This window comes from Oncorhynchus gorbuscha, linkage group LG03, assembly GCF_021184085.1.
Source record: "Oncorhynchus gorbuscha isolate QuinsamMale2020 ecotype Even-year linkage group LG03, OgorEven_v1.0, whole genome shotgun sequence".
In the NCBI taxonomy this organism is placed as follows: Eukaryota; Metazoa; Chordata; class Actinopteri; order Salmoniformes; family Salmonidae; genus Oncorhynchus; species Oncorhynchus gorbuscha.
In genome coordinates, this window is record NC_060175.1 from 103,522,265 (window position 1) to 103,537,539 (window position 15,275).

A 15,275-nucleotide genomic window follows, 5' to 3' on the forward strand; every position below is an offset into this window, starting at 1 on the left:
GATCACAGCTGTGAATCTTTATAGAGTCTTTATAGGTAAGTCTCTAAGTGATTACAGCTGTGAGTCTTTATAGATTCTTTATAGGTAAGTCTCTAAGAGTGATTACAACTCTGAGTCTTTATAGGTAAGTCTCTAAGAGTGATTACAGCTGTGAGTCTTTATAGGTAAGTCTCTAAGAGTGATTACAGCTGTGAGTCTTTATAGGTAAGTCTCTAAGAGTGATCACAGCTGTGAGTCTTTATAGAGTCTTTATAGGTAAGTCTCTAAGAGTGATCACAGCTGTGAGTCTTTATAGAGTCTTTATAGGTAAGTCTCTAAGAGTGATTACAGCTCTGAGTCTTTATAGGTAAGTCTCTAAGAGTGATTACAGCTGTGAGTCTTTATAGGTAAGTCTCTAAGAGTGATCACAGCTGTGAGTCTTTATAGGTAAATCTCTAAGAGTGATTACAGCTGTGAGTCTTTCTGGGTAAGTCTCTAAGAGAGATTACAGCTGTGAATCTTTCTGGATAAGTCTCTAAGAGTGATTACAGCTGTGAGTCTTTCTGTGTAAGTCTCTAAGAGTGATTACAGCTGTGAGTCTTTCTGGGTAAGTCTCTAAGAGTGATTACAGCTGTGAGTCTTTATAGGTAAATCTCTAAGAGTGATTACAGCTGTGAGTCTTTATAGGTAAGTCTCTAAGAGTGATTACAGCTGTGATTCTTTATAGGTAAGTCTCTAAGAGTGATTACAGCTGTGAGTCTTTATATGTAAGTCTCTAAGAGTGATCACAGCTGTGAGTCTTTATAGGTAAGTCTCTAAGAGTGATTACAGCTGTGCGTCTTTATAGGTAAGTCTCTAAGAGTGATCACAGCTGTGAGTCTTTATAGGTAAGTCTCTAAGAGTGATTACAGCTGTGAGTCTTTATAGGTAAGTCTCTAAGAGTGATTACAGCTGTGAGTCTTTATAGGTAAGTCTCTAAGAGTGATTACAGCTGTGAGTCTTTATAGGTAAGTCTCTAAGAGTGATTACAGCTGTGAGTCTTTATAGGTAAGTCTCTAAGAGTGATTACAGCTGTGAGTCTTTATAGGTAAGTCTCTAAGAGTGATTACAGCTGTGAGTCTTTATAGGTAAGTCTCTAAGAGTGATTACAGCTGTGAATCTTTATAGGTAAGTCTCTAAGAGTGATTACAGCTGTGAGTCTTTATAGGTAAATCTCTAAGAGTGATTACAGCTGTGAGTCTTTATAGGTAAATCTCTAAGAGTGATTACAGCTGTGAGTCTTTATAGGTAAGTCTCTAAGAGTGATTACAGCTGTGAGTCTTTATAGGTAAGTCTCTAAGAGTGATTACAGCTGTGAGTCTCCTGGGTTGTGTAACATTTCCCATTATTCTTTCAAAATTCTTCACGCTCCGTCAAATTGGTTGTTGATGATCGCTAAACAACAGTTTCATTTGTTTTTCAAGCAGATTTAAGTCAAAACTGTATCTCGGCATCTCGGGAACATTCACTGTCTTCTTGGTATGCATCTCCATTGTAGATTTGGCCTTTTGTTTTAGGTTATTTTCCTGCTGAAAGGTGAAGGAATCTCCCAGTATCTGTTGAAAAGCAGACTGAACCAGGTTTTCCTCTAGAAATGTGCCTGTGCTTAGCTCCAACCCATTTATTTTTTATCCTGAAAAACTCTCTCTACTACAAGCATATCCATAACATGGTGCAGCCACCACTATGCTTGAAAATATGGAGAGTGTTACTCAGTAATGTGATCTATTGGACTTGCCCCAAATATAACATTTTGTATTAAGGACAAAAAGCGATTTGCTTTGCCACATATTTCTGCAGTATTACTTTTGTGCCTTGTTGCAAACAGGATGCATATTTTGGAATATTTTATTCTGTACAGACTTCCTTCTGTACAGGTTAGTTTTGTGGAGAAACTAGAATGTTGTTGATCCCATCCTCAGTTTTCTCCAATCACAGCCATTAAACTCTGTAACTGTTTTAAAGTCACCATTGGCTTCATGGTGAAATCCCTGAGTGGTTTCCTTCCTTTCCACCAACTGAGTTAGGAAGGACGCCTGTATATTTGTAGTGACTGGGTGTATTGGTACACCATCCTCCAATGTATAATGAATATCTTCACCATGTACAAAGGGATATTCAATGTCTGCTGTTTTTATTTGTACCCATCTACCAACTGAGTTAGGAAGTACGGACGTATCGTTGTAGTGACTGGGTGTATTGATACACCATGCTCTAAGGAATATTATATTTCTACCAATAGGTGCCCGTCTTCGCGACACTTTAGGAAACCTCTCTGGTTGAATCTGTGTTTGAAACTCACTGCTCGACTGAGGGACAGATACTGTAGTTATATGTGTTGGGTACAAAGACGAGGTAGTGATTCAAAAAATCATGTTAAATACTATTACTGCACACAGAGTGAGTCCATGCAACTTATTATGTTCCTTTTTGAGCACATTACAAAACGGTTGAAAACTTATTGAAGTTTCAGCTTTTCTTTTTTAATCGTTTTTTTTTATCCCAGTTTTTTTATATTCAAAAAACATAATTCCACTTTGACACTACGGGGTCTTGTGACAAAACAATCTCAATTTAATTTTAAATTCAGGCTGTAACACAACAACAACGTGTGGAAAAGGCAAAGGGGTGTGAATACTTTCTGAAGGCATATAGAAGAAAACCGTGTTACGTATCCAGGGTAACACCGTGTTATGTATCCAGGGTAACACCGCGTTACGTATCCAGGGTAGCACCGTGTTACGTATCCAGGGTAACACCGTGTTATGTATCCAGGGTAACACCGCGTTACGTATCCAGGGTAGCACCGTGTTACGTATCCAGGGTAACACCGCGTTACGTATCCAGGGTAGCACCGTGTTACGTATCCTGGGTAACACCGTGTTACGTATCCAGGGTAACACCGTGTTACGTATCCAGGGTAACACCGTGTTACGTATCCAGGGTAACACCGTGTCACGTATCCAGGGTAGCACCGTGTTACGTATCCAGGGTAACACCGCGTTACGTATCCAGGGTAGCACCGTGTTACGTATCCTGGGTAACACCGTGTTACGTATCCAGGGTAACACCGTGTTACGTATCCAGGGTAACACCGTGTTACGTATCCAGGGTAACACCGTGTTACGTATCCAGGGTAACACTGCGTTACGTATCCAGGGTAGCACCGTGTTACGTATCCAGGGTAACACCGTGTTACGTATCCAGGGTAACACCGCGTTACGTATCCAGGGTAGCACCGTGTTACGTATCCAGGGTAACACTGCGTTACGTATCCAGGGTAACACCGTGTTACGTATCCAGGGTAACACCGTGTTAAGTATCCAGGGTAACACCGTGTTACGTATCCAGGGTAACACCGCGTTACGTATCCAGGGTAACACCGTGTTACGTATCTAGAGTAATTTTTAATTATTTTTTTATTTAACTCGGCAAGTCAGTTATGAACAAATTCTTATTTACAATGACGGCCTACACCATCCAAACGACGCTGGGCCAATTGTGCACCGTTCTGTGGGACTCCCAATCACGGCCAGATGTGATATAGCCTGGATTCAAACAAATAATAGTACAAAATATATTTGCTTCATTTTTTACAGGACGACAAGCAGAAAAACACGGAGCATCAGGCAGCATCATCATCTGCGATTATTTCATCGTAACAATGAAAAAAGTCTCTGTTGTGATGTGTTGTCCGTTCCTACACAACACCTGCAAGGTGATACAAAACAAACAAGGAACGTTACAGTACAGCACCATCAAGAACTGACCCTCTTTATCCCAGGATAGTGGATAGTATTTATACATACTTTGTTTGGTATTTAAGGCCATGGAATCAGACAAATTGTTTCTCTCGAACAAAATAAAACAGAAATAAACTAATAACATCCATTTAATGTAATTACCTACAGCGTAGAAACAAACAAAAAAGCATCTATAAAACAAACATTTAAAAAATGACCACGACAACATAATTAATCAACCAATCAACAGACTCAGAGTTTGAGATAAGTGTGAGCAAAAAACTGTTGACATTCGCGTAAATTGTCCATGAAGCACATAGACCTAAACTCTGAACTTAATCGTCTTGAAAATGATTTAACCAATTAAATAAAGACAACATGACATACATGTTAATAACATCCATGTTCCCTAAAGACACAGAGAAGCCCCTTAGTCCCGAGTAGAAGGTCCGTTAGACTACCTAACCCTACTGTTAGGCCTCCAAACAGCTCCGGCCCAGATCTGGCCCCAACCAGGCCATTCGGACAGTGCCCCTGCCTCGGGCCACCTCCGGTCCTCTTCCTTGGCCTTTCCCCGTTTGGCCCCAGCCCAGGGGGCCGTCATCCTGCTAGAGGGTAGTGATCTGGGTGAGCTCCATGTTGGAGTTCCCTGTCCTTTGGTGGTGGTTGTTCTGGGGTTCCTGGCAGACCATGGGCAGCTCCACGCCTAGTCATGCAGGATTTGTATTCCCATCCGCCGTCTTGCAATTGTAAGCCACCTCGCGGGCGATGCTCCTCATCCGACCCGACTGCTGCCGGCTGTCCAGGCGGAACGGACCCGGGTGGCAGAACTCCCTGAAGCACCTCTTGAAGTTCTCGTCCAGGAAGGCGTAGAGGACTGGGTTGAGACTGCTGTTGACGTAGCCCAGCGCGATACAGAAGTGCATTAGGGCCATGGTGAGGAGGCTACTCAGGTTGAAGCCCAATGACTGGGCCAGAGCCATGATCTGGACTGGGGTCCAACAGACCACGAAGGCTGCCACGACGACCAGGACCATGCGAGTGATGCGGTGCAGGTTGCGGTCCTTCTCCTTGGAGCCGGACAGGATGCGGACGCTGCGAAGGCGCTTCACCATCAGGCTGTAGCAGATGCTGATGATGGCCACTGGGATGAGGAAGGAAAAGAGGAAGACGCAGGTGCCGAACACCGGGTCCCAGTAGCTACGAGGGTCTGGGAGGACTACGATACACTCTACACCTAGGAGGAGGACAGGGCATATGTTAGGGGTTAGGACACAAGGGTTAAGGGTTAGGTCATTAGGTTGGGGTTAGGACACAAGGGTTAAGGGTTAGGACACAAGGGTTAAGGGTTAGGACATAGGGTAGGGGTTAGGACACAAGGGTTAAAGGTTAGGACATAGGGTAGGGGTTAGGAAACAAGGGTTAGGACACGAGGGTTAAGGGTTAGGACATAGGTTAGGGTTATTGTAGCGGTAGGGGTTAGGAGACAAGGGTTAAGGGTTAGGACATAGGTTAGCGTTACTGTAGGGGTTAGGACACCACACCTACAGGGACAGGACACAGAAGAAAACCATTGTCCAATATCTACAAATGTCCAACAGAAATGTGTGTTCGGCTCCCAACCCCACATCCTGTACACACACCTAGGACCAAGGGTTTAGCACCTAGGACCAAGGGTTTAGCACATAGGACCAAGGGATTAGTACATAGGACCAAGGGATTAGTACATAGGACCAAGTGTTTTCCACATAGGACCAAGGGTTTAGCACATAGGACCAAGTGTTTTCCACATAGGACCAAGGGATTAGTACATAGGACCAAGGGATTAGTACATAGGACCAAGGGTTTAGTACATAGGACCAAGGGATTAGTACATAGGACCAAGGGTTTAGTACATATGACCAAGGGTTTAGTACATAGGACCAAGGGTTTAGTACATAGGACCAAGGGATTAGTACATAGGACCAAGGGTTTAGTACATAGGACCAAGGGATTAGTACATAGGTCCAAGGGTTTAGCACATAGGACCAAGGGTTTATAGGACCAAGGGATTAGTACATAGGACCACGGGTTTAGTACATAGGACCAAGGGTTTAGTACATAGGACCAAGGGTTTAGTACATACGACCAAGGGATTAGTACATAGGACCAAGGGTTTAGTACATAGGACCAAGGGTTTAGTACATACGACCAAGGGATTAGTACATAGGACCAAGGGTTTAGTACATAGGACCAAGGGTTTAGTACATAGGACCAAGGGTTTAGCACATAGGACCAAGGGTTTAGTACATAGGACCAAGGGTTTAGTACATAGGACCAAGGGTTTAGTACATAGGACCATAGGACCAAGGGTTTAGTACATAGGACCAAGGGTTTAGTACATAGGACCAAGGGGTTTAGTACATAGGACCAAGGGTTTAGTACATAGGACCAAGGGTTTAGTACATAGGACCAAGGGTTTAGTACATAGGACCAAGGGTTTAGCACATAGGACCAAGGGTTTAGTACATAGGACCAAGGGTTTAGTACATAGGACCAAGGGTTTAGTACATAGGACCAAGGGTTTAGCACATAGGACCAAGGGTTTAGTACATAGGACCAAGGGTTTAGTACATAGGACCAAGGGTTTAGTACATAGGACCAAGGGTTTAGTACATAGGACCAAGGGTTTAGTACATAGGACCAAGGGTTTAGTACATAGGACCAAGGGATTAGTACATAGGACCAAGGGTTTATAGGACCAAGGGTTTAGTACATAGGACCAAGGGTTTAGTACATAGGACCAAGGGTTTAGTACATAGGACCAAGGGTTTAGTACATAGGACCAAGGGTTTAGTACATAGGTCCAAGGGTTTAGTACATAGGACCAAGGGTTTAGTACATAGGACCACGGGTTTAGTACATAGGACCAAGGGTTTAGCACATAGGACCAAGGGTTTAGTACATAGGACCAAGGGTTTAGTACATAGGACCAAGGGATTAGTACATAGGACCAAGGGTTTAGTACATAGGACCAAGGGTTTAGTACATAGGACCAAGGGAGTCATTATATCTTCTGTTGTTGATGTCTTATTATTATTATTATTATTATTTTCACTCACAAAATAAACAAATCAACATATGAATAAATTACAGAACACAATCCAAAAATACACTCAAAACGCAACACCTTGAGGTTGAAGAACTGTCCACAAGCTTTTAATTCTGATTTTCTTTTCCTTCCTCAGGGTATAATCACTTTGACAGTGACATTTGCTTTGCCTTTTCTGACAGCCTCCCTTTTAAAACTGCCTCTAAACCCAAGCAGCTGAGAACTCTTGACAGCCCTATAGCTCTGTAATACAAAACACAATTCAGTTCAGGGGATATATATATATATATAACATTTACGAACCCTGACTTGGCATCCTGAAGGGAGCCTGAATCAAATCAACTTCAAAAGATGATTTCTAAGTTAATATTTTTTTAAAGAACTCACTGGTGTGAAGAAGAAACATCCTCTCTCTCTGTCTCTCTGTGTCTCTGTGTCTCTGTGTCTCTGTCTCTGTCTCTCTCTCTCTCTCTCTCTCTCTCTCTCTCTCTCTCTCTCTCTCTCTCTCTCTCTCTCTCTCTCTCTCTCTCTCTCTCTCTCTCTCTGTCTCTCTCTCTCTCTCTCTCTCTCTCTCTCTCTCTCTCTCTCTCTCTCTGTGTGTCTCTCTCTCTCTCTGTCTCTGTCTCTCTCTCACTCTCTCTCTCTCCCTCTCTCTCTGTGTCTCTGTGTGTGTCTCTCTCTCTCTATGTGTCTTTCTCTGTCTCTCTGTGTCTCTCTCTCTGTGTGTTTCTCTCTCTCTCTCTCTCTCTCTCTCTCTCTCTCTCTCTCTCTCTCTCTCTCTCTGTCTCTCTCTGTCTCTCTCTCTCTCTCTCTCTCTCTCTCTCTCTCTCTCTCTCTCTCTCTCTCTCTCTCTCTCTCTCTCTCTCTCTCTCTCTGTGTCTCTGTGTGTCTCTCTCTGTGTCTCTCTCTCTCTCTGTGTCTCTCTCTCTCTCTCTCTCTCTGTGTCTCTCTCTCTCTCTCTCTCTCTCTGTGTCTCTGTGTCTCTCTCTCTCTCTCTCTCTCTCTCTCTCTCTCTCTGTGTCTCTGTGTGTCTCTCTCTCTCCCTCTCTCTCTGTGTCTCTGTGTGTGTGTCTCTCTCTCTCCATCTCTCTCTCTCTGGGGTGATTATGAAGATGCTCACAAATCCAGTTCAAAGCTTTTATCTAGGATGCATCCCAAACTGAACCCTATTCTCTATATTGTGCACTACTTTAGTGCCATTGTCAAAAGTAGTGCACTAAATAGGGAATAGGGTTTCATTTGGGACATAACCACATGACATTAAACATGTCTTCCCACTCTGTAGATCTAAGAGCTCATCCGAACCGAAATGTCTTCTTACCCTTTAGGATTATTATGAGCACGCTAGCGTTGTCCCAAAATGGCACCCTAGTCCCTATTTAGTGCACTACTTTTGACCAGAGCCCTATGTCAAAAGTAGAGAACCACATAAGGAACAGGGTGCTATTTTGGGATTAATCCTCACATCTATTCCAGTAAAGTGCCTCTCCTGACAGCTGGATCAATGGGACGTCCTGTTCCTGCCTAGCAGTAGGAAACAACAACCCTACACCTCACTAACCTCAACGGTCACATCTCAGACTCCGCTGCAGTTACAACAGGAGTCCCCCAGGGCTCTCTGTCCCTTACTGTTCATCATGTAGCCTTGCCTTGTTGCAGTACAGTACAAAGCCTGTCTGTTTGTCCCTAAAAAACCTTCCGTACTTGCTACAGTAGCTAGCTAATTTGTTGCCCTGTGTCCCCCAATCGTCCACATGGCTGGCTGTGTTTTGCTGCCACCGAAAAACTATTCAGGACGATTTCCCATTATTTCGCTTTTTTTCTAAGCACTCAGAATATAGAGGCAGTGGAAGAACCGATTCACTTTAGTAAATATATTTAGACAATTATAAAAACAATAGTACTGTATTATTAGCTAGTTAACTTATCATACTGAATAGCTAGCTTCAGTAGCTAGCTAGCGCGATCATTTTCACACTGCGATCAATGCTCCCTTGTCGTTTGACGGTGACAAAAAAAGTTGAAAATGGATTGCGGATGTAACCAGTGTCACTGTATAGCTTCTCTCCCTGTCCCTGTCGATACCTCGGCTTGTGTCCCTCTGCTCGCTAAAATAGATCCCAGTGGCAAGTTCGATCCACTTCAATTTCAATCTGTGACAAGGAGTCTCTCTTTGTTATTTGCTGAACTCAACATATTCAAGAGTTTTCTTTATTTTTTAAAACTATTTTCTACATTGTAGAATAATAGTGAAGACATCGGAACTATGAAATAACACATATGGAATCATGTAGTAACCAAAAAAAGTGTTAAACAAATCTAAATATATTTTATATTTGAGATTCTTCAATGCAGCCACCATTTGCCTTGATGACAGCTTTGCACACTCTTGGCATTCTCTCTAGGTCTAGATATTAGTCTAGGTCGAGAATAGTATATTTCCAATTTCACATCTTTATGAAAAGGTAAACACTGAAAATCACTTTGTAACAAAAACAACGACCATTCATATATCATTCAACAGTAAAGGGAACTTTGCCTTGATGACAGCTTTGCACACTGGCGTTCTCTCTAAGTCCTCTTTTTAAAGTGAACTCTAGGGGTAAAAAAAGTCAAAAGAACTCCGTTCCCTTTGAATGAGGACTCAACTCTTTTGCCAGATCACTTCACCTGTTTTGTGGTCCGAGTCCTATTTGCATTCACATTGCTTTGTATAGAAAGGTACCAAGATCTTTTCCCAACATTCACTCAATGCATTCTGGGGTTTTACCATGTGCAGGATGAGCCATTCCATCAGAATGTTGTCATCACACTGTTAGATATATACTTATATTTTGGAAGTTAAAAGTTTGCATTTAGTTAAAAGATGAGACAATAATTGTATTTTATCTCTATTGTGACACCAGTGTGAGGGGTTATAACAGTAGTCTAGTGTGAGGGGTTATAACAGTAATGTGAGGGGTTATAACAGTAGTCTAGTGTGGGGTTATAACAGTAGTCTAGTGTGAGGGGTTATAACAGTAGTCTAGTGTGAGGGGTTATATCAGTAATCTAGGGGTTATAACAGTAGTCTAGGGGTTATAACAGTAGTCTAGGGGTTATAACAGTAGTCTAGGGGTTATATCAGTAGTCTAGTGTGAGGGGTTATAACAGTAGTCTAGTGTGAGGGGTTATAACAGTAGTCTAGGGGTTATAACAGTAGTCTAGTGGGAGGGGTTATACCAGTAGTCTAGTGGGAGGGGTTATAACAGTAGTCTAGTGTGAGGGGTTATAACAGTAGTCTAGTGTGAGGGGTTATAACAGTAGTCTAGTGTGAGGGGTTATAACAGTAGTCTAGTTGTGAGGGGTTATAACAGTAGTCTAGTGTGAGGGGTTATAACAGTAGTCTAGTGTGAGGGGTTATAACAGTAGTCTAGTGAGGGGTTATAACAGTAGGGGTTATAACAGTAGTCTAGTGTGAGGGGTTATAACAGTAGTCTAGTGTGAGGGGTTATAAGTCAGTAGTCTAGTCTAGGGGTTATAACAGTAGTCTAGTGTGAGGGGTTATAACAGTAGTCTAGGGGTTATAACAGTAGTCTAGTGTGAGGGGGGTTATAACAGTAGTCTAGTGTGAGGGGTTATAACAGTAGTCTAGTGTGAGGGGTTATAACAGTAGTCTAGTGTGAGGGGTTATAACAGTAGTCTAGTGTGAGGGGTTATAACATTAGTCTAGTGTGAGGGGTTATAACAGTAGTCTAGGGGTTATAACAGTAGTCTAGTAAATAATAGGGGTTATAACAGTAGTCTAGTGTGAGGGGTTATAACAGTAGTCTAGTGTGAGGGGTTATAACAGTAGTCTAGGGGTTATATCAGTAGTCTAGTGTGAGGGGTTATAACAGTAGTCTAGTGTGAGGGGTTATAACAGTAGTCTAGTGTGAGGGGTTATAACAGTAGTCTAGTGTGAGGGGTTATAACAGTAGTCTAGTGTGAGGGGTTATAACAGTAGTCTAGTGTGAGGGGTTATAACAGTAGTCTAGTGTGAGGGGTTATAACAGTAGTCTAGTGTGAGGGGTTATAACAGTAGTCTAGTGTGAGGGGTTATAACAGTAGACTAGTGTGAGTTGTTATAACAGTAGTCTAAGGGTTATAACAGTAGTCTAGTGTGAGGGGTTATAACAGTAGTCTACGGGTTGTAACAGTAGTCGAGGGGTTATAACAGTAGTCTACGGGTTATAACAGTAGTCTAGGGGTTATAACAGTAGTCTAGTGTGAGGGGTTATAACAGTAGTCTAGTGTGAGGGGTTATAACAGTAGTCTAGTGTGAGGGGTTATAACAGTAGTCTAGGGGTTATAACAGTATTCTAGTGTGAGGGGTTATACCAGTAGTCTAGTGTGAGGGGTTATAACAGTAGTCTAGTGTGAGGGGTTATAACAGTAGTCTAGTGTGAGGGGTTATAACAGTAGTCTAGGGGTTATAACAGTAGTCTAGTGTGAGGGGTTATAACAGTAGTCTAGTGTGAGGGGTTATAACAGTTTTATAGGGGTTATAACAGTAGTCTAGTGTGAGGGGTTATAACAACAGTCTAGTGTGAGGGGTTATAACAGTAGTCTAGGGGTTATAACAGTAGTCTAGGGGTTATAACAGTAGTCTAGTGTGAGGGGTTATAACAGTAGTCTAGTAGTCTCCCACCTCCTCCTCCCCTCCTACCCTCTCCTACCCCCTCCTCCCCTCCCCTCTCCCTCCCTCCCCACCTCCCCTCCTCTCCTCCTCTCTCCCACCCCCTCCTCCCCTCCACTCTTCCACCCCCTCCTCTCCTTCCCCTCTCCCACCTCCTCCTCCCCTCCTCGCCTCCTCTTTCCCACCCCCTCTTCCCCTCCTCTCTCCCAACCCTCCTCTCCTCCTCTCTTCCACCCCTCCCCTCCTCACCCTCCCCTCTCTCCAAGGGGTGCACATTTTGGTTTTTGGCCCTAACACTACACAGCTGATTCCAATGATCAACGCTTGATGGTTAGTTAAATTTTGAATCATCTGTGTAGTGCCAAGTACCCCCATCCCCACCCCCAAACTAAAACATGTCCCCCTTGGGACAGACAGAAAGCTTGTCTGCATCCCAAATGGCACCCTATAGTCCCCAGGAACCCTGTTCTAACGACTCTTGTGTGAATTGTGATGATGTCACAGAGCAAAACATGTACTGTACTTGTTTGGGAGTCTTTTGGGTCATAAAAATAGTTTGTAGCTAAAACCATTCTGACTCACAGACTAGAGCTCAAACACACAATGTTTAAAAGCGTTTCGAAGTCCAAAACGCTACAATTAATAAGCAGATTTAAAAAATATAAATATTATTAATTTTACCTTTATTTAACTAGGCAAGTCAGTTAAAAGAACAAATTCTTATTGTTATCTCATCTTCATATCTCATTTATTTTCAATGACGGCCTAGGAACAGTGGGTTAACTGCCTGTTCAGGGGCAGAACGACAGACTTGTACCTTGTCAGCTCGGGAGTTTGACCTTACAACCTTCCAGTTACTAGTCCAACACTCTAACCACAAGGCTACCCTGCCGCCACAGACACAGAGCTTTCGGGAAAGCACACAAGACCTGTCGACTTTTTCCACATTTTACATTAAAGACTTATTCTATAGTTGATCATCCCTCAGAAATCTACACACAATAATGACAAAGCAAAAACAGAAATACCTTATTTACATAAGTACTCAGACCCTTTGCTATGAGACTAAATTGAGATCAGCTGCATTCTGTTTCCATTGATCGTCCTTGAGATGTTTCAACAACTTGATTAGAGTCCAGCTGTGATAAATTCAATTCATTGGACATGATTTGGAAGGCACACACCTGATGAAATAAGATCCCACAGTTGACAGTGCATGTCAAAGCAAAAACAAAGCCGTGAGGTCGAAGGAATTGTCTGTAGAGCTCCGAGACAGGATTGTGTCGAGGCACAGATCTGGGGAAGGGTACCAAAACATTTCTGCAGCATTGAAGGTCCCAAGAACACAGTGGCCTCCATCATTCTTAAATGGAAGAAGTTTGGAAACACCAAGACTCTTCCTAGAGCTGGCCGCCCAGGCAAACTGAGCGATCGGGGAGAAGAGCTTTGGTCAGGGAGATGACCAAAAACACAATGGTCACTCTGACAGAACTCTAGAGTTCCTCTGTGGAGATGAGAGAACCTTCCAGAAGGACAACCATCTCTGCAGCACTCCACCAATCAGGCCTTTATGGTAGAGTGGCCAGACGGAAGCCACTCCTCAGTAAAAGGCACATGACGACCCCGCTTAGAGTTTGCCAAAAGGCACCTAAAGACTCTCAAACCATGAGAAACAAGATTTTCTGGTCTGATGAAACCAAGATTGTACTCTTTGGCCTGAATGCCAAGCGTCACTTCTGGAGGGAACCTGGCACCATCCGTACGGTGAAGCATGGTGGTGGCAGCATCAGCAGCTGTGGGGATTTTTTTTTCAGCGGCAGGGACTGGGAGACTAGTCAGGATCGAGGGAAAGATAAACAGAGCAAAGTACAGAGACATCCTTGATGAAAACCTGCTCCAGAGCGCTCACGACCTCAGACTGAGGTGAAGATTCACCTTCTAACAGGACAAAGACCCTAAGCACTCAGCCAAGACAATGCAGGAGTGGCTTCAGGACAAGAATGCCCTTGAGTGACCCAGCAAGAGCCTGAAGAGACCTGAAAATAGCTGTGAAGCAATGCTTCCTCAAACTGGTACTTCTAACAGTCTGATGTTTAATTCATTGTCTTAAAATATGCTTGTGAATCATTAATGAGTTCTCTATGAGCCCTGCAGGTACTGGGTCTACAGGGTCTACAGATTATAGAGAGATCACATTACAGCACTACAGTGCTGCCTCTCTCTGTGCCTCTCTCTCTCTCCCCCTCTCTCACTACTGCCTCTCCATTTCCCACTCTCTCTCTCTCTCTCTCTCTCTCTCTCTCTGTCTCTCTCTCTCTCTCTCTCTCTCTCTCTCTCTCTCTCTCTCTCTCTCTCTCTCCTCTCTCTGTGCCTCTCTCTGTGCCTCTCTCTCTCCCCCTCTCTCACTACTGCCTCTCCATTTCCCACTCTCTCTCTCTCTCTCTCTCTCCCTCTCTCTGTGCCTCTCTCTGTGCCTCTCTCTCTCTCCCCCTCTCTCACTACTGCCTCTCCATTTCCCACTCTCTCTCTCTCTCTCTCTCTCTCTCCCTCTCTCTGTGCCTCTCTCTGTGCCTCTCTCTCTCTCCCCCTCTCTCACTACTGCCTCTCCATTTCCCTCTCTCTCTCTCTCTCTCTCTCTCTCTCTCTCTCTCTCTCTCTCTCTCCCTCTCTCTGTGCCTCTCTCTGTGCTCTCTCTCTCTCCCCTCTCTCACTACTGCCTCTCCATTTCCCACTCTCTCTCTCTCTCTCTCTCTCCCTCTCTCTGTGCTCTCTCTGTGCCTCTCTCTCTCTCCCCCTCTCTCACTACTGCCTCTCCATTTCCCACTCTCTCTCTCTCTCTCTCTCTCTCTCTCTCCCTCTCTCTGTGCCTCTCTCTGTGCCTCTCTCTCTCCCCCTCTCTCACTACTGCCTCTCCATTTCCCACTCTCTCTCTCTCTTTCTCCCTCTCTGTGCCTCTCTCTGTGCCTCTCTCTCTCTCCCCCTCTCTCACTACTGCCTCTCCATTTCCCACTCTCTCTCTCTCTCTCTCTCTCTCTCTCTCTCTCTCTCTCTCTCTCTCTCTCTCTCTCTCTCTCTCTCTCTCTCTCTCTCCCTCTCTCTGTGCCTCTCTCTGTGCCTCTCTCTCTCTCTCCCCTCTCTCACTACTGCCTCTCCATTTCCCACCCTCTCTCTCTCTCTCTCTCTGTCTCTCTCTCTCACTCTCTCTCTGTGCCTCTCTCTGTGCTCTCTCTCTCTCTCTCCCCTCTCTCACTACTGCCTCTCCATTTCCCTCTCTCTCTCTCTCTCTCTCTCTCCCTCTCTCTGTGCCTCTCTCTGTGCCTCTCTCTCTCTCCCCCTCTCTCACTACTGCCTCTCCATTTCCCTCTCTCTCTCTCTCTCTCTCTCTCTCTCTCCCTCTCTCTGTGCCTCTCTCTGTGCCTCTCTCTCTCTCCCCTCTCTCACTACTGCCTCTCCATTTCCCACTCTCTCTCTCTCTTTCTCCCTCTCTCTGTGCCTCTCTCTGTGCCTCTCTCTCTCTCCCCCTCTCTCACTACTGCCTCTCCATTTCCCACTCTCTCTCTCTCTCTCTCTCTCTCTCTCTCTCTCTCTCTCTCTCTCTCTCTCTCTCTCTCTCTCTCTCTCTCTCTCTCTCTCTCTCTCTGTGCCTCTCTCTGTGCCTCTCTCTCTCTCCCTCTCTCACTACTGCCTCTCCATTTCCCACCCTCTCTCTCTCTCTCTCTCTGTCTCTCTCTCTCACTCTCTCTCTGTGCCTCTCTCTGTGCCTCTC

General features: G+C 44.3%; 1 protein-coding gene across 1 annotated transcript in view; it reads right to left on the minus strand.

The window, feature by feature from the left end:
* Positions 1-2,569: 2,569 nt before the first annotated feature.
* Positions 2,570-15,275, minus strand: part of LOC124023545 (nociceptin receptor-like) — a 70,858-nt gene continuing 58,152 nt past the window's right edge. Inside the window, exon 3 of the mRNA XM_046337929.1 lies at positions 2,570-4,998. Coding sequence (XP_046193885.1) covers positions 4,472-4,998 — 527 coding nt within the window. The 3' untranslated portion in view covers positions 2,570-4,471. The remainder of the gene's footprint in view (positions 4,999-15,275) is intronic.